This window comes from Aquarana catesbeiana, linkage group LG05 (assembly GCF_042186555.1).
Source record: "Aquarana catesbeiana isolate 2022-GZ linkage group LG05, ASM4218655v1, whole genome shotgun sequence".
Lineage (NCBI taxonomy): Eukaryota > Metazoa > Chordata > Amphibia > Anura > Ranidae > Aquarana > Aquarana catesbeiana.
Window position 1 is genome coordinate 248,675,502 of NC_133328.1, and position 19,161 is coordinate 248,694,662.

Here is a 19,161-nt window from a genome sequence, read left to right on the forward strand (position 1 = left end):
ATTTAATTAAAATGGTTCTTCTCCCTAAATTTTTATATGTGCTATGGCATACCCCAATTTACCTACCTTTACGGATTTTCAAATCTATTGAGGCCATCCTTAACTCATTTGTCTGGGGTTCTAGCCGGCATAAACTATCCTGGCAAACGTTGAAAAACCCGACAGATTTGGGAGGTGCGGCCCTACCCGATTTTAATTTGTACTACTTAGCGGCACAGCTGTCCCACTTTTTTCACCTAGACAAGTATGACAAACTTCGTTGTCTAGCCCTGCTATGTATCCCACAGGGACGCAGAGTTTCACACCCTTTCCAGGCCCTTTTTAAAGGTACCTACAAATTAGATAATAGAAAGGGACTGCTGTATCACTATTGTAGAGTCTGGGAAGTAGTAAAAAACAAACTTAAAATACCACCCACGCATTCCCACGCACCCCTGTGGGATAACCCGGACTTGGGAGAACTCCTAAAAGTGCCGAATCCCGAACTTTGGCTCCACCATGGGGTAGGATTTATATCAGATGCTTACTACGACAATGTCCTAAAATCATTCCAACAACTTAAAACAGACTTTGACCTCCCAAATAACATGCTCTTTCGCTACTTCCAGCTCCGCCATGCTCTCAATACTCAATTCAGAGGGGCTCCCCCCAATTTAGAACAAACAGATGTTCTGCATATTATGCTGGGACCTGACCATTGTAAACTTATCTCTGGATTCTATAACTCATTACTCAGACCCACAGCAGTGGCAATAGCGTACAGGTTGAAAGACAAGTGGTCGGGGGACGTGGGGGAGCTGGAGGACGATGAATGGGAGGATGCTCTTGAAACCTGTAAAAAAGTCTCCACCAAATTGTCAGACCGTCTTACACATCTGTACATTCTACACAGATCCTATTTGACACCTCACCGCATAACCAAATATAAGCCTAATCAAAACCCAAACTGCCCCCGCTGTGATAACCCCTCCAGCACCTTCTTTCATCTCCTCTGGCTATGTCCAGTAATACAAGACTACTGGTCCCAAATAGTAAAATTCATCCATGACGAAATGGGCTCTCCACTGACACTATGCCCTAAACAATGCTTATTGGGGGTGTTCCCGGACCCTGATTCAGATAAATACCACAAGATATTCCTTCAAGAATCGTTATTCATAGCCAGACTGCTAATAGCTAGACGATGGATGCAAACCGTTCCCCCAACACTGGGCGAATGGATAGCTAATATTAACGGTGTACTTCCATACAAAAAAGAAATTTATGCCCACAGGGGATGTCCGAACAAATATGGCAAAGTGTGGGATACCTGGTTGGAAAACGCCTCTACTTGTAACACACCCGTAGAATAATTTATGCAAGAACATAGAAGTCCCATTGCAACACACAAGTTAGATGAGTATGGTTCCTTTTAATGTACCATTGCCTATATACTGGTCTCATGCAGATGGGTGGGGGAGGGCGCGACAGGACACCCTGGGTGTGATGGGAGTGTGAAATATGCTTTCGCCTTATGCTGGCTATGTATCTTTACCATGTACCCTACTGACTTCATTTTCTGTTGTACCCCAACTACTTTATTAATGTATCACGAATGTTTATACTCTGTATGTGTTTTACCTTTTTTTTTTTTCAATACAAAACACCACGTCAATTGTAAAAAAAAAAAAAAAAATAATAGTAATAAAAATTAAATTAAAAATTTGATCTGCTGCAGTTAAAAAGTCCCATACCATAGATTATGAAAAATATATTTGAAAATGTAACTGCGCTGATCCAAAAAGTGCTAGTGCAATATTACCACTGATATGGTGTCCATACCTTATATGCCAGCCTTAACAGTAAAAAACTTACAACATGTCAATAGGTCAATATAAAGTGCAAATTATCAAGTGCAAAACATCACAACCCCGGAACATAGGTATTTTACAGTAATCCCCAAAGTCCACTTCCGTTTATCATATACATTCAATGTGCATATTATGCTCCAATTCACATCCGTGCTCTATAACAAGGACTTTTCACCACTTCATGTGCCACCACCACCTTCTGAAATGGGCACTTACCAGAGCCTAGAAAAAGTTTTGCCTTTAGTTTATATTGGGATAACCACTCCACTTTCCTGCCGTTCCTCCAACTAGGTTGCCACTAGATACTCCTCATATCTCCATGCCAGTCTTGGTATAATTTAACCACTTCCCGACCGCCGCACGACTATGTACGTCCTAAGTTTGAACGGGGATATCGTTGTTATGGCAGCAGCTAGCTGCCATAACCCCGGTATCCCCGTTTTCGTGCGGCGGCCGGCTTTCAGATAAAAGTGGTCCCTGCGGCGGATTCGCCCCAAGATCACTTTTATCGGTGGCGGGAGAGGGGCCCCCCCCCTCCCGCCGCGATCCGGTGCCCTCCGCCGCTTACCGGAGCCGTCGGTAGCGGCGGAGGCGATCGCGTCCTCTGCCGTGCTGTGTATAGAGACGAATGAGGCCAAGATGGCGCTCACTCGTCTCCATGACACTGCTGGGCGGAAGCGACGTCAAAACGTCACTTCCGTCCACGCCTCTTAAAGGCATATTTTTTCAAATGTAATTTTTCTAAATGACTTTTTTTTTTTTTTTTTTATTGCATTTTAGTGTAAATATGAGATCTGAGGTCTTTTTGACCCCAGATCTCATATTTAAGAGGTCCTGCCATGCTTTTTTCTATTACAAGGGATGTTTACATTCCTTGTAATAGAAATAAAAGTGACACAATTTTTTTTTTTTTTTTTTAAAGTGTAAAAATAAATAAAATATTGTAAAATAAATAATAAAAAAAAAATTTTTTAAAACCCCCCTGTCCCGACGAGTTCGCGCGCAGAAGCGAGCGCATACGCGAGTAGCGCCCGCATATGAAAACGGTGGTCAAACCACACATGTGAGGTATCACCGCGACCGGTAGAGCGAGAGCAATAATTCTAGCCCTAGACCTCCTCTGTAGCACAAAATATGCAACCTGTAGAATTTTTTAAACGTCGCCTATGGAGATTTTTGAGGGTAAAAGTTTGACGCCATTCCACGAGCGGGCGCAATTTTCAAGCATGACATGTTGGGTATCAATTTACTCGGCGTAACATTATATTTCACAATATAAAAAAAATTGGGATAACTTTACTGTTGTTTTATTTTTTCATTCAAAAAAGTGAATTTTTTCCAAAAAAAGTGCGCTTATAAGACCGCTGCGCAAATACGGTGCAAAAAAAAGTATTGCAATGACCGCCATTGTATTCTCTAGGGTGTTAGAAGAAAAACCATATATAATGTTTGGGGGTTCTAAGTAATTTTCTAGCAGAAAAACCTGTTTTAAACATGTAAACACCTAAAATCCAAAACGAGGCTGGTCTTAAAGTGGTTAAAGTGCCTTTAGACCGGCACTGAGTCTTTCCAGCAGTTTGTTGTAGGGTTAGTATTTTGTGATATTTGTTAGCTGCAGTTTAGCATTGCATGTTATTCCCAAGTCTGTAATCTACAAGCACCCCTATATCTTTTTCCATCACCGATTCCCCAGAAGAGCCCCCTGTACTGCGTATTTTTGGCACCCAAGTGTATAACTTTACATTTCTTAATACTGAACCTCATCTGACATGTAGCCGCCCAACCTTCTATTTTGTCAAGGAAATGCAGACGACGTAAGGCTTAGAGCCCTTGCACACTGGGGCGGCGTCGGCGGTAAAACGCCGCTATTAATAGCGGCGTTTTACCGTCGGTATGCGGCCGCTAGCGGGGCGGTTTTACCCCCCGCTAGCGGCCGAGAAAGGGTTAAAAACCACCGCAAAGCGCCTCTGCAGAGGCGCATTGCCAGCGGTATAGCCGCGCCGTCCCATTGATTTCAATGGGCAGGAGCGGTAAAGGAGCGGTATACACACCGCTCCTTCACCGCTCCGAAGATGCTGCTAGCAGGACTTTTATTACCGTCCTGCCAGCGCATCGCTCCAGTGTGCAAGCCCTCGGGGCTTTCACACAGGAATACATGCAGCAGCACTTTCGGGGCGGTTTGCAGGCGCTATTATTAGCGCAATAGCGCCTGCAAACCGCCCCAGTGTGCAAGGGCTCTTATGTCAGTGACAGCCAAAGAGTAATGTTTTTTTAATACAATTGTGTAACAAATAAACATACACAAGCGGTTTGATTTACAAAAACTGGAGAGTGTAAAATCTGGTGAAGCTGTACATGGTAGCCAATCAGGTTTTAACTTCAGCTTGCAAAAAACATTGGAAGCTGATTGCTTTCTATGCAGAGCTGCACCAGATTCTGCACTCTCCAGTTTTAGTAAATCTACTCCATAGTGTCTTAAACAAACATACAAACCGTTATTAAATTAACTGACACGTACTGATAATTTGGCAGTATATAAACTATGCAATTTTGTCAATAATAATAATCCTATTTACATCTGACCATCACAAAAAACATTTACTTACTTGTTTATGCAACACTTTCAGAAGTCCTGGAGTTAATCCGGTAGTAGTCTTTGTATTTGCTACTGGCATTTCAACTCGTTCCTTTACCGGCAGAGACTCACCCCTTGATAAACTACCAAAATACCTTCAAAATGTCAGAAAAGGTTTTATTTAGTGGTGATGAATGTGCCTTGGAAAACTAGCAATATCATGCCTTCATTTAAAATGTCTTACTTTTTTAATTGCTAAAGACACTCCCAATCTGTAAAGAGAGGATCCCAGGCAAGGGTTCCCAAACAAAAGGTATGTTAAAGTGTTTCTAAAGGCAGAATATTTTTTTATCTTAATGCATATAATGGGAAAAAATAGCTTTAAAAAAAACAATATAGCATATTCTGGCTGCTGAGCAATCTTCAGCACAATCCTTGGCAGGAATGCCCAGAAACTAGGAGGCACTGAACCTCTGCCTAACATCACATAAACTGCTTTGCAGGAATAAGAAACGGAGAGATCATTCCCTCTGTACAGAACTCTGTGTTCATTGTCAACACAGGGCTCTGGGCTGTGATCAGACACAGCTGATCAGCAGGTCCCGGCCATGAATCACTGGCCAAGACTTGCTGACAGACTCCCAATGTGTACAATCACAGCGGGTGTCGGCGGTGTGTGTGTGGGGGGGGTGAAGATTTCAGCAGCTGGCGGAGAGCTCTGGGATGCTGCATCGCTGGATTGAATGTGAGTATAGTTCCGCTTTAACAAAAAGATATCCTCCAATGCAAAAAGACATGTTTCAATGGAGTCCAGAGGGAATTAAATACACAAAAACAACAACTTAGCCAAAACCTCATAGAAGGGTATAATAAATCCTTATGAATGATTCCTTATAATATGAAGTTTCTCTTAACAGTAGATAGATTTCTTGATCCCTTAGAGCCCTTTCACACCGGGCCGCCCATAGCGTCGGCGGTAAAATGCCGCTATTTTTAGCGGCGTTTTACCGTCGGATTAGCGGCGCATTTCGGCCGCTAGCGGGGCACTTTTAAGGGTTAAAACTGCCCGCAATGCGCCGCAATAGCGGCGTTTTGCCGGCGTTATCCCAGCGCTGCCCCATTGATTTCACTGGGGAGCAGCGGTGGAGGAGCGGTAAACACACCGCTCCTTCACCGCTCCAAAGAAGCTGCAGGTAGGACTTTTTTCCCGTCCTGCCAGTGCAGCGCTCCGGTGTGAAAGCCCTCGGGCTTTCACACTGGAGACAATGCTGCAGCTGTTTGAGGGCGGATTGCAGGCGCTATTTTTAACGCTATAGCGCCTGCAAAATGCCCTCGGTGTGAAAGGGGTCTTATATTCCATAAGTAGGCAGGGATCCAATGAAGTGTTGCTTAAAGCGGAAAAAGGGGAAGTTCCGCTTTAAGACCTCCTCCCCCGTCCTCTTCCCCAAATGACAATTTTCTGGGGTGAGGGGGGAGAGTGTACTCACTGCCACTTCAGCTCGGATTGCCTAGACCAGTGATAGCGAACCTTGGCACCCCAGATGTTTTGGAACTACATATCCGATGATGCTCTTCTACACTGCAGAGTGCATGAGCATCATGGGAAAAGTAGTTCCAAAACATCTGGGGTGCCAAGGTTCGCCATTATTGGCCTAGGCGATCCAACCGGAAGTTCTCCTCTCCCCCTCCCTGCAGTCGTCTGGGACATGTCACAGGTCCGAAAAGACTGCGGGAACATTTACAAGGTGCAGCCCATTTCGCACATGCACAGTGGACACCCAGCTGTAAAGCCGCAAGCTGTCACAGTTATGGTGTCAAATACCACCAAAAGAAATCTCTCTTTTGTGTGAAAAAAAATTATATAAATTTAATTTGGGTACAGTGTTGCATAACCGAACAATTGCACGTTAAAGTAGCACACTGCTGAATAGAAAAAAAAGTTCTGGTCATGAAAGGGGTAAAACCTTCTGGAGCTAAGTGGTTAATCTTTTTTCCAGCAAGATTTTTTTTTTTTTGTTTTAAGATACACTCAGCCCTTAATTAAGGAACATAGAATTATTTTCCAAAAAACAGTCTGAAAAAACAATATAACAAAACTTTAAATATTGGCAAACAATGTAAACTGGACAAATTTACAATAGTTCATTACTTACCCAGCAGACCACTGGAGGACATCATGAGGCTGTGTCTTAATGGCAGCCTTTGTGAATTGCTTTAAGATGTCTGGAAGTTCTGGTGGAATATCAATTTGCTGAGAACAAAACATAACTTCAGGTAGAGGCATGGCTGCTTATATCGTTTAATCCTGTGCTAACAAGAAAAATAAGCAAATAATAAAATATAAATTTACAAGCTACCAATAACCTTCAAATTCTTGTATTACAATTATTTGTAATACATGAGTTCTAAAAAAGATCTAAACCCAAAACAAATTAGATCCAGTTTCCTATTGCATTTTGTATCATATTTTTTTTTCCATAAAGTACTCTTTTTACCTTTTTCTTTTCTTTTAAATCTCAACGTTGCAGATCTCCTTCAGCCTCTTTCATTTGCTTCCTTTTTACATGCACATGGTTACATGCACATCATTCAACAGGAAGTCTTTTAAAGTGATTGTAAACCCTTACATATACCTTCTGAGGTGACTGGCCTCTGAGTTGAAACAAATCCTCCTACATAAGTTGTACCTGTCTATCTGCAGTATTCTCTTCTCTACAGCCCTTCAAAGTGCTGCATTTTTGAAGCTCCTAGAGCTGTCAAAAAAGGGGGCGGAGAGCTAAATTTATACTCTGCAGACCTCAGAGAGGAGAGCTCTGAGAGCTGATTAGAGGGAAGAGACACACCCCCTTCACACAGCACACAGGAACAGAGCTTAGGCTGTCAATCAGCTGGAGATTCCTCCCCTGTCACCATTTTTCTTTTGGTATCGGAAAACTTGTCAGAAGTGATTCATGCTGATAGCAGAGGAACAAGGCAGCAGACAGAAATGACACTTAGTGCTCTGGACTGAGACAAGTACACACTATAGGAGTATACAATATGCATTATGCATATACAATATGCCTTGTTCATATTTCATGTCTGAGGTTTACAACCACTTCAAGGAAACCTACAGATTTAGAACATTAAAACATTGCTGCTTAAAGTATAACTAAAGACAAAACTTTTTTTTTTCAGTTTTGGATAGTGGGGAGATGGATTAGAACACCTGTCAGTTTTCATTGCTGTCTGGGTCAGGAGAAATTTTCCAATGGGGACACTAGTTCTGGTGACCTGGGTGTTCCAGTGAGATTCCCTTAATTTGCAGAGATTTCCTCTCACTTACTGTTTGTCTATGGGACAGGAAGTGAAGGTAAATCTCCCCAAGGGGACAAAGATGGCAAAAATAAACCTTACAGGGGTTAAAACCCCCCTTACGCTATCCAAAATGAAAAAAAAAAAAACGTTTTGGCTATAGTTCTAATTTAAGTGCATAGTTTAACAAAAATACATAGCTGGTATCTGTGCATTGTCTGTTTGTAAATGTAAGTGGTGATTAAAGTTGTGTGGGAGAGAAAAAAAAAGTGTGCACTTACATGTAAATACCTTTACCTGCAGTTGAGATTTACTGCTGCTGCTATTTAAAGCGGTTGTATACCATACCCCGCTTTGTGATTTTTATCTACAGGTAAGCCTGTAATAAGGCTTACCTGTAGATAAAATGTATATCTCCTAAACGTACACCTACATGCAGCCATGAACATCAGCTGTGCATGCGCTCTGAAGGTCTGACGTATCATGCTGGAACTTCAAAGCTTCCTACCGAAACCAAGGGCTCCAATGCACATGCGCGAGAGTGACATCATTGCGGCTCCAGCCACTCAGTATGCAATGCATGCTAGCACATTATGCCATTGTCTTGCAGGTTTTTTATTTTATTTTTTTCCCAGCGGTTTACTATGGCTTTAAAGTTGATCTTCAACTCTATTGTCCCTTAAGGGCCGATTCACACTAGTGCAATGCCAGACATCGCATGTAATTCGCACCGCATTGCTGTGCAGATCACATGCGATGTATGTGCGATGCAAATTCAGACATACATCCATACAGATTGTGCCTAACACACCTTCACACTGCCTTATGTGAACCACTGTGGGTGTCAATACAAAGTTAATGACACCCCTAGATCGGTTCACAGATCGCAGAACTGACAACTCGGACAGGAATTGGATTCCATGAGTGTGAACATAGTTAGGCATATTTTTAACCCCTTGATCGCCCTGGATGTTAGCCCCTTCCAAGCCAGTGTCATTAGTACAGTGACAGTGTATATTTTTAGCACTGATTACTGTATTAATTAATATATTTACGTTTTTTACAAAGTTTTGTAACAGAAACAAAAAAAAAATTTTTTATCTGTTTAGCAGACAATAAAAATCCCAGAGGTGATCAAATACCACTAAAAGAAAGCTCTAATTGTGGGAACAAAATTATAAAAATTTAGTTTGGGTACAGTGTAACATGACCGTGCAATTGCCATTCAAAGTGCGACAGCGCTGAAAGCTGAAAATTGGTCTTGGCAGGAAGGTGTATAAATGCCCTGTATTAAAGTGGTTGAAAATTTTGGGTCGTTGTGGAAACAAATCTTGGTGATAAAGCATCAGTGGAGACACCTTTTTCCCATAATGACATGTTACAGGAGTGAATTTCCATTCCTAGGGATAGATTTCCTCTCACTTCCTGTTGTCTCCCTCCGTTTGTAAGTAGGAGTCATTTATAAGTCTTATGTTTGTAACTAGGGGTATGCATTCTATGCATTAAGGTTAAGGTGAAAAAACTTCTGCCACTCAGCATACCCTCCAGCCCCCCCCCCCCCCGTTTTACTCACCTGAGCCCGTTTGTTCCTCGCCCAAGATGCTCTCTACCTCTCTGGCCGGGGTTCTCGGCTCCCGCTGCTGTAAATCAAATCCAATGACACGGGCACCGGGGGGCGGGGCAGAGTCTGGCATTCTGTGTCTATGGAAGCAAATGCTGGACTCGGGAGCGTGCCCGCACGGTAACCCCCTGGGAGAGTGCTTCTCCTAGGGGGTTTGCAGATGCCAGGAGGAGCCACGAGCACCGCAGAGGGACCCTAGAAAAAGAGGTTCGAGGTCACTCTGTGCAAAACGAACTGCCCAATGGAGGTAAGTATGATACGTTTGTTATTTTAAAAAAAGAAAAAATGAGGGATTAGTAACCCTTTAATGTTCAAACCACAGGGTGTAGATGGATTACACCCGCAAATCATTAGGGCACTTAGCTAATTTTTAACCAAGCTGCTGTTTGTACTTTTTAAACACATCTTCGTGACTGGAATGGCACTAATTGGCGTAGTGAAAATGGTGGTACTGATTTACAAAAAAGGATTAAAATTTATACCAAGAATTTACAGGCTAAGGAAGGTTTAGTCCAAACACAAGACGCATAGCGGAGAGACACATACTGGAGAAGAGTAAAAAAAATCCAAAGAAATTTTTTTGATATATTAACAGTAAAAAGGCAAAATCAGAGCGCATTGCCCACATAAAATGATGGGCGGATGATTACAGATGACAAGGAGAAGACAACTGTACCAAATGCCTTCTTCTCGTCAGTTTTTATGCAGGAAAAGGAGGGGTATACCGACTACCGACCACGGCAGTACTGTTAGTGACACAACACAGGACGTACCCTCGTGGCTAACAGAGGCCGGAGTCATGGAAAAACTAGATAAACTTAATACAAATAAATCACCAGGACCGGATGGCCTAAACCCGAGAGTACTCAGAGAACTAAGTCAGGTTATAGCCAGACCAATGTTCCTGCTCTTTGCGGACAGCATACTGACTGGAATGGTACCAGCTGATTGGAGAAAAGCCCATGTGGTACCAATATTTAAAAAAGGGCAGAGACATATTCCTGGAAACTACAGACCAGTCAGCCTAACATCAATACAGTAGTAGGTAAATTATTGGAGGGGATGGTAAGGGACTGTAGCAAGGTCCCGGGTCCCTTTTGGTCTAATGAGAACCTCCAGAGTTAGGGACATCTGACATCCTTCTGTGTAGAGTAGGTTAAAAGGCATAGTGGGTGTAATGCAAGGTAGATTCATGGGCGCCAGACACTTCTTGAATGCAAAGAGATTTATTTTCTCTTGAAAGGAACTGTAGGAGAGAGGGTTTAGGGCCAGGACACCCTTAAAGTGGATGTAAACCCAATGTCATCCTTTCTAAACTACTGCCATAGGGGTTTATCTATAAGGATATACAGGCCTCCTGCATGTATCTTTACCTGTCAAATGTCTCCCCTCTGTCTGTTATGAGAACCCAAAAACTGCATATTCTGTGGGTGGGTCTGTTGTCTGGAGCTCGGTGGGTGGAGTCGTGATGTCAGTAGACTCCCCGCCCACCTCTACACTCCTTATCAATATGCATTTTCTCTTGTCTCCTTTCTAACAATGAACTTCTGCTGAACTTCTGCTATGATCTCTAACATCCAGTGAAAAGACAGGAAAGTAACCACATGACTTCAGAATGCCAAATCATGCTGAGGTGTGGACCAGCCAATCCTTGCAGAGCTGCTGAAGAAAGGAGTGGGGGAGGGAATTAAAAAATAATGCCTGTGTCTTAGGCTGTCACTCACAGCAAGGGGGGGTATTTGACAAAGTTATTCTCAGTTTGTCAAGATTTTTCTCACTGAACAATAAAAGAGGATTGCTCAGAGATGGATTAACTCTGTGTGGTAAGACTGGGCTCAAAAGATAGGAAATCTTATACTCTACAGTATGATATAAAATTTTTTTTTTTGGGTTTACATCCACTTTAAGTAGTTGCAATGGTAATTAGCAGACTCCGAGACTTCTATAGGTAGACAGCCATCAGTGCCGGCACAAGGTAATTTGGTGCCCAGGGCGAAGATGGCAAACTGCCATCTTTACTTATGGTGTCACTCGGGTGCGGTCTGCCCCCCTGCACCCCCATAGCAACAACACGCTCCCATCCCATCTCTGGCCAGCCTCTCAGTGTGTGACGCTGGGCAGGGAATACCAAGTGCCTGTATGGGGTGTATCTCCACTGACAGGGAGAGTGAATAAGTGAAGCGTACTCCTCGTACAGTTCGTGCTGTGCGGGGGCTTGGTGTTGGGGTCCTGACCTTGACACAAGTCCAGTCCATGAACAGGGTGAGGAGGAGTTCATGGACCAAGAATTGGTTGCTTCAGCGTGACTAGTTCTCTCATATGCCTTTGCTCCGTGAGATCCGTGAGAATAATCCTGATGATTTCAGGAACTTTCTCAGGATGACGGACCCCGTGTTTCACCGTTTGTTGGCTTCGCTGACCCCCTATATCAGCAGGCAGGATACCTGCATGAGGCAAGCCATCACTCCGGAGCAGAGGCTCGTCGCTACCCTGCGGTATTTGGCCACAGGGAGAAGCCTGCAGGACCTCAAGTTCTCGACAGGCATCTCCCCCCAGGCTCTTCTTTGTGGACATTTACTGCTTGTGTTTGTTTGAGCTGACCCTGACAGAAATGTGTGGAGTCCAGAAAATGTCGTGATTGTGTAACCTTACAAAGCACTGTTGGCTGTTATTTACTAAATGCAAAGACACTTTTCACTACAAGTGCACTTGCAACTGCACTGAAACTGCACTTGTAGTGCAAAGAGGATTTGCCCTTAGGAAATTACCCCCATTTTCTCATAAAACAACAATTACATCACCCCAAAAGTGTTGTAGCGTTGAGACAATAATCCACACATTCTTGATGAACAATCTTTTTAATACCAGCACAATCACATGTGCATTTACCAAAGGTTTTTCTGACAAACCGACATGTTTGTTGTATAACAATTTTTGTGGTGTCATTATCCAAAATCAAAATGTGCATTTTATAGAAAACAGGCCTGTGTAAAACCCAGAAGAAAGACACAAATCTTGATCTTACAAAGTTCACATTTGGTAGAACCTGAAGGCAATATCAGACATGAGTATTTAGGAACTGTGTTTGATATTGCGTTCAGATGGGGTGAAATCACCCCAGGAAAAGCCAAATTTGGAAGATGCACACAAATTTCACAATGTCAACATGTGCTACCTGCCATCACGGGGGATCAAGGGACGTGTTTTGGGGGAGAAAGCCCTTCCTCACCGCTACTTTATTATTGAGGAAGGGGTTGCACCCCCAAAACGCGTCCATTGATCTCCCGTGATGGCAGATAGCACATGTTGACACACTGTGTGCATCCTCCATATTTGGCTTTGGGAAAAATCACAAAAACATTTCGCACATTGTAGCACACAAAAGAAGAAAGTGATTTGGAGGGGTTTTAAACTCGCCCCAAAACATCAATGATGTTTTTATATTTTGGAATAACATCATTGATGTTTTGCTTGATGTTTTCCAATTGTAAATTACACCCCATGATCTCCCTGATCAGGATCTGGGCACTTTCGGATGTGAAAGGATCTTCATCCACAACCTCACGATCACCTAAAAAGAGAGGAACCCCAAAATAAATTAGGTTTCCCAAAAAATGCCGCCATCCATCTCTTATCTGAGCCTGTGGTTGCAGACACTCACCTGTTGTGGTGACTAGTTCCACCACGTCTTCTTCCTTCTCCTGCTCATCTTGTGTTGGGGGGATTTCCCCTTCTTCCAGAGGGGGGGGGGGCTCTGGTCTCCTCGGATGAGGGGTGTCCTCCGAGTCTTTTCTCCCCTATGTAAAACAAAAATGGTATACTTAGCACACAGATATTTGATGGCAGAACTATAAAGATGAAACATTGCTTGGAAGTGGGGTACAATTATCTATTTTAGCCGAGTTCCAAGATGTAGCTTTTTTAGTGTCCTTTGTCAAGCTGCAATACTTTACCTGTTTAGTACAAGCTTCACAGATGTAGCCCCCCCTATAGTATACACTGGAGCACCTGTGTGGCCCCCCTAATAAAAATGGTGTTCTTGTGTCCCACACTAGTGCTCCAGTGTCCAGATGTGAAAACAGCTGCTGAGTGTCCTCTCCTTACACACAATCTAGTTTGCATTTCATTCTAGTAACAAAGCCATCTACACAACCCAATTCTTTGAAGACAAGTATAGGGCGTCAAAATGGTGGCCAAATGCATATGGCCTAAACAATGGTATTTTATCGTCCGAAATAAAAATGTGTGATCCGAACGAATAATGTGCCCATGAACATGAAAGTTGCCATTTTAAACTGTACAACAGTTCCTAAAAGCACATGGAGCAGCATGAACGTCATAAACATAAAGAATAGGAACACAGCACAACTACTTACTTTTTTGCAGCACTCTCCGGATCTTTCTGTACTGCTCATGTTCTCGTAATTTCAGGTCCGACCACCGCTTCCTGAGCTGATCTTTCGATCGTCGTACCCCGAATTTCCGGTGCAGACTCCTGACCACTTTCGCCATGATCTTGGCCTTTCGGACATTGTGGTTGGGGTACTTCATAGTCGGCCTTCTTCAGGATGTCCACCATCTCCAACATCTCCCCAAAGGACATATTTGAGCCCTTTAATCTCCTTCTGGATCGGGACGTTTCAGGCTCCGGCCTCTCCTCCTCCTCGTTGCTGTAATTAGCATGATCCTGCTGTCTATCCGCCATGTGCTCTTCCTCCACTGCGCCGAACGAAAAGGGGCGGGGAATAGACTAGAAAGAACGTCAGGGGCGGGCGGAGTTATACGCATGCGCAGTGTGTATAAATCGTAACGCGCGCGTCTTACGTACGATCTGTGAGCGGAGGAAGGAGCATCGGAGACGCCGATCGTGCTAACGAAGGTAGGATCTAAACTTGGGCCTATACTGCTTCGAAATGGAAGCCTATATTGTAACAAGATTAGGGGAGTTTGGCCTGACATTAGGGTTTGTCTTGTGTTGTGTCTTGCAGAGAAAATGGATGGGTTCAACGACCACAATTTCCTGCCCCTGTTCATTGACAAGTACAGGGAGCTGCCCTGTCTGTGGCAAGTCAGACACCCCCACTATAACCACAAACAGAAGAGGCAGGCAGCCTCTGGAGAAACTGCTGGAGTTGGTGAAGCCGGTGGTCCCCACAGCAACCAACCCTTATTTAAAAGCAAAAATTGGTGGCCTGAGGAGCACTTATCTTAGGGAGCGCAAGAAGGTCACGGATTTCTAGAGATCCGGAGCTGCAGCAGATGACGTTTATGTCCCCAGGCTGTGGTACTATGAGAGACTGCGATTTCTGTCAGACCACACTGAAGTCAGGGAATCCCTCTCCACTCTTCCTTCCACTCTTCCTTCCATCCCAGCTGAGGCTTCTGATGTCAAACCTGGGCCTTCCAGCCAGGAAGAAGTGGAGGAGCCCAGCTGGAGTCAGGTATAGCATTCTTCTACAGATTTCTGGGCAATAAATAAATGATGTTTACTAGATGTTATTATTGATCACTAATTGCTGATTTCATAAAGTGTTTTACATATCAATAGACAGTAGTGGGCACCCAAAATTGGGACAAGAATGCAAAATGCTGGGCTCAGAAGGATAGTCTGTTATATTTGTTAACATTCAATTTGCAGCAGTCAGGAGGTGAAAATTGTGTGTGATTGATGTAAAAAATACTAAAACTATGTCCCTTTTTCATACACAGGAAGACCTCAGCCAGGAGGAGGCTGTGGAATGTGGCAGCCAGGAGGAGGCGGGGATTAGTGTCAGCCAGGAGGAGGCGGGGATTAGTGTCAGCCAGGAGGAGGCGGGGCTAAGTGTCAGCCAAGAGAAGCCTGGGACAAGTCGCAGCCTGACTGAGTCTCAGGTTCCTCCCCTCCGCCTGCCACATAAACGAGCCAGGAAGATGACTCCCAGTCCTGTGCAGGATTCAGCATACAGGCTGATCCAGGAGGCTTCGGCGCCCTCAGAGCCTTCCCCAGTCCTGAAGAGGCCTTTGCCTGCATGGCTGCCACCAAATTGCAGGGCATGCAGGAGGGCCAACGCAAGATCTCTGAGGACCTGATTTATTAAGTCCTACGTAAGGGGGAGAGTGGGGAACTGACACACAAGACAGATGTCATTGAGATCGACGATCCTCCTCCTCCTCCTCCTGCTGCCACAACTCCACCACAGCCAAAGCCTGGAAGGAAGCGTGGAAGGAAGACCTGAGAGTGATTGCCCTTGGTTCAGTCTGGTCTGACAGAAGATGCAGTCTCTCGTATGACCACAGCCTGGGGACACAGATGTCATCTGCTGCTTTCCGGATCTCTGGGACTTCTGGACCAGACTGCCCTCCCTTAGATATGGACTCCTCAGGCCACCAATTTTGCTTTTAAATAATTGATGTCTGCCCTGGGGGTCCAAGGCTTCGCCAATTTCTGCAGTTTCTCCAGCATTGCCTCCTTCTTTGTTTATAGTTGTGACCCCTTAATAAAAATTTTTTCGGTAAATTCTACTCTCCTGTGTGTGTTTTCATCCAAAAAGGACAGTTTGTTGGTGACGATTCAGGTACATTTCTAAAAACATAAAATGTGAAATTAACAAGGGACAACAACACCAAACAATCTCCTACAGATTAAATAGAACAACATATTAGTGGTGTTGTGGGAACTTGTCACAAAAAACACACAAACATTTTCGGGAGTACAAATCAAAATCACCAAAAAAAACTATTAAAAAAGAGAAACACAAAAAAAGAATCTACATTAAAGTCAAAAAAAAAAAAAAAAAATATGTTGTCAAATGTGAGAAATCAAAATATATTGAGGGAATCCCGATAAATAGTAACGAAAGAAGTTTGTGAGAAGTGTGTGTGAATATGAGCATCAAAACTACTTAATTCTTGTCACATTATAAAGAAGAAGAGAGTGCGCTGTATTAAACCATTTTGAACATTGCAGCGTGACGAAAGTGCTGTATCCATTGCGAACGCTAAGTTTACCAGAACGAGCTGTCCCGTGTCGGAATTTCTTCTGAGCATGCGTGGCACTTTGTGCGTCGGAACAGGCCACACACGGTCGGAATTGACGCAATCGGATTTTGTTGTCGGAAGATTTTATCTCCTGCTGTCCAACTTTGTGTGTCAGAAAATCCGATGGAAAATGTCCGATGGAGCCCACACACGGTCGGAATTTCCGACAACACGCTCCGATCGGACATTGTCCATCGGAAAATCCGTCCGTGTGTACGGGGCATTACAGTAAAGAACCCTCTATGTAATTTAAGGTTAAACCTCTTTTCTTCTAATTTTAATGAGTGGCCACAAGTCTTGTTAAACTCCCTTCTGCGAAAAAGTTTTATCCCTATTGTGTGGTCACCAGTACGGTACTTGTAAATTGAAATCACATCCCCTCTCAAGCGTCTCTTCTCCAGAGAGAATAAGTTCAGTGCTCGCAACCTTTCCTCATAACTAAGATCCTCCAGACTCTTTATTAGCTTTGTTGCCCTTCTTTGTACTCGCTCCATTTCCAGTACATCTTTCCTGTGGACTGGACTGGACAGCATACTCTAGGTGCGGTCGGACCAGAGTCTTGTAGAGCGGGAGAATTATCGTTTTATCTCTGGAGTTGATCCCCTTTTTAATGCATGCCAATATTGTTTACTTTGTTAGCAGCAGCTTGGCATTGCATGCCATTGCTGAGCCTATCATCTACTAGGACCCCCAAGTTCTTTTCCATCCTAGATTCCCCCAGAGGTTCTCCCCCCAGTGTATAAATTGCATTTATATTTTGCCACCCAAATGCATTATTTTACATTTTTCTACATTGAATCTCATTTGCCGTGTAGTTGCCCACCCCATTAATTTGTTCAGATCTTTTTGCAAGGTTTCCACATCCTGTGGAGAAGTTATTGCCCTGCTTATCTTAGTATCGTCTGCAAATACAGAGATTGAACCTTTCACCCCATCCTCCAGGTCATTTATGAACAATTTAAATAGGATTGGTCCCAGCACAGAACCCTGGGGGATCCCACTTCCCACCCCTGACCATTCCAAGTACTCGCCATTTATCACCACCTTCTGAACTCGCCCTTGTAGACAGTTTTCAATCCATGTACTCACCCTATGGTAAATGCCAACGGACCTCCTTTTGTACAGTAAATGTTTATGAGGAATTGTGTCAAATGCTTTTGCAAAATCCAGATACACCACGTCTACGGACATTCCTTTATCTAGATGGCAACTCACCTCCTCATAGAAGGTTAATAGATTGGTTTGGCAAGAACGATTCTTCATGAATCCATGCTGATTACTGCTAATGATACCGTTCTCATTACTAAAATCTTGTGACTGCTTGTGACAACATGACTGCTTCCCGTTGTCGATGGTTGTTAAGGACATCGGTGGGTGCAGGCTCATCATTGCTACAGACCAATCAGCAGTATGTAAGGTATTTGAGGGAATAGTAAAGGCCTACAGTATCTCACAAAACTGAGTATGCTCCTCACATTTTTGTAAATATTTTTGTAAATATTTTATTATACTTTTTCATTTAACAACACTGAAGAAATGACACTTTGCTACAATGTAAAGTAGTGAGTGTACAGCTTGTATAACATTGTAAATTTGCTGCCCCCTCAAAATAACTCAACGCACAGCCATGAATGTCTAAACCACTGGAAACAAAAGTTAGTATACCCCTAAGTGAAAATGTCCAAAATGGACCCAAAGTGTCAATATTTTGTGTGGCCACCATTATTTTCCAGCACTGCCTTAAACCTCTTGGGCATGAAGTTCACCAGAGCTTCACAGGTTGCCACTGGAGTCCTCTTCCACTCCTCCATGATGACATCACAAAGCTGGTGGATGTTAGAGACCTTGTGCTCCTCTACCTTCCATTTGAGGATGCCCCACAGATGCTCAATAGGGTTTAGGTCTGGAGACATGCTTGGCCAGTCCATCACCTTTACCCTCAGCTTCTTTAGCAAGGCAGTGGTTGTCTTGGAGGTGTGTTTGGGGTTGTTATCATGTTGGAATACTGCCCTGCGGCCCAGTCTCTGAAGGGAGGGGATCATGCTCTGCTTCAGTATGTCACAGTACATGTTGGCATTCATGGTTCCCTCAATGAACTGTAGCTCCCCAGTGCCGGCAGCACTCATGCAGCCCCAGACCATGACACTCCCACCATAATGCTTGACTGTAGGCAAGCCACTTCTAAAGATGATTCACAAAAAAGCCTGCAACTTGCTGAAGACAAGCAGACTAAAGAAATGGATTACTGGACCCATGTCCTGTGGTCTGATGAGACAAAGATAAACTTATTTGGTTCAGATGGTGTCAAGCGTGTGTAGCGGCAACCAGGTGAGGAGCACAAAGACAAGTGTACTGAGAGACAGGGGTCTGTACTGAGGGAGGGGGTCTGTGCTGAGGGATAGGAGTCTGTACTAAGTGACAGGTGTCTGTACTAAGGGACAGGGGTCTGTACTAAGGGACAGGGGTCTGTACTAAGGGACAGGGGTCTGTACTCAGAGAGGATGGATACAGGAGGTGGGCAGAACGACCAGGAAGGGGGTCTGCACTGAGGGACAGGGGTCTGTGCTGAGGTACAGGGGTCTGTACTGAGGGACAGGGGTCTGTACTTAGTGGAGGGGAGTCTGTACTGAGGGACAAGAGTCTGTGCCTGTTAAACCGCTGTATGATCTTGGCCACCGTGCTGCAGCTCAGTTTCAGGGTCTTGGCAATCTTCTTATAGCCTAGGCCGTGTTTATGTAGAGCAACAATTCTTTTTTTTCAGATCCTCAAAGAGTTCTTTGCCGACGGCAGTTCACACTGCCCTA

The 19,161-nt window shown here is 43.9% G+C and overlaps 1 protein-coding gene across 2 annotated transcripts in view; it reads right to left on the reverse strand.

Moving 5' to 3' along the window:
* Positions 1 to 19,161, reverse strand: part of ROPN1L (rhophilin associated tail protein 1 like) — a 78,535-nt gene that overhangs the window by 57,448 nt on the left and 1,926 nt on the right. The window contains exons 2-3 of one of the 2 annotated variants that reach the window (XM_073630690.1): positions 6,579 to 6,730; positions 4,457 to 4,580 (exon numbers count right to left, since the gene is read on the reverse strand). In XM_073630690.1, the coding sequence (XP_073486791.1) occupies positions 4,457 to 4,580; positions 6,579 to 6,709 (255 nt within the window). In that variant the 5' untranslated portion in view covers positions 6,710 to 6,730. Of the gene's footprint in view, positions 1 to 4,456; positions 4,581 to 6,578; positions 6,736 to 19,161 lie in introns of both variants that reach the window. The other variant, XM_073630689.1, reaches the window with a different exon arrangement.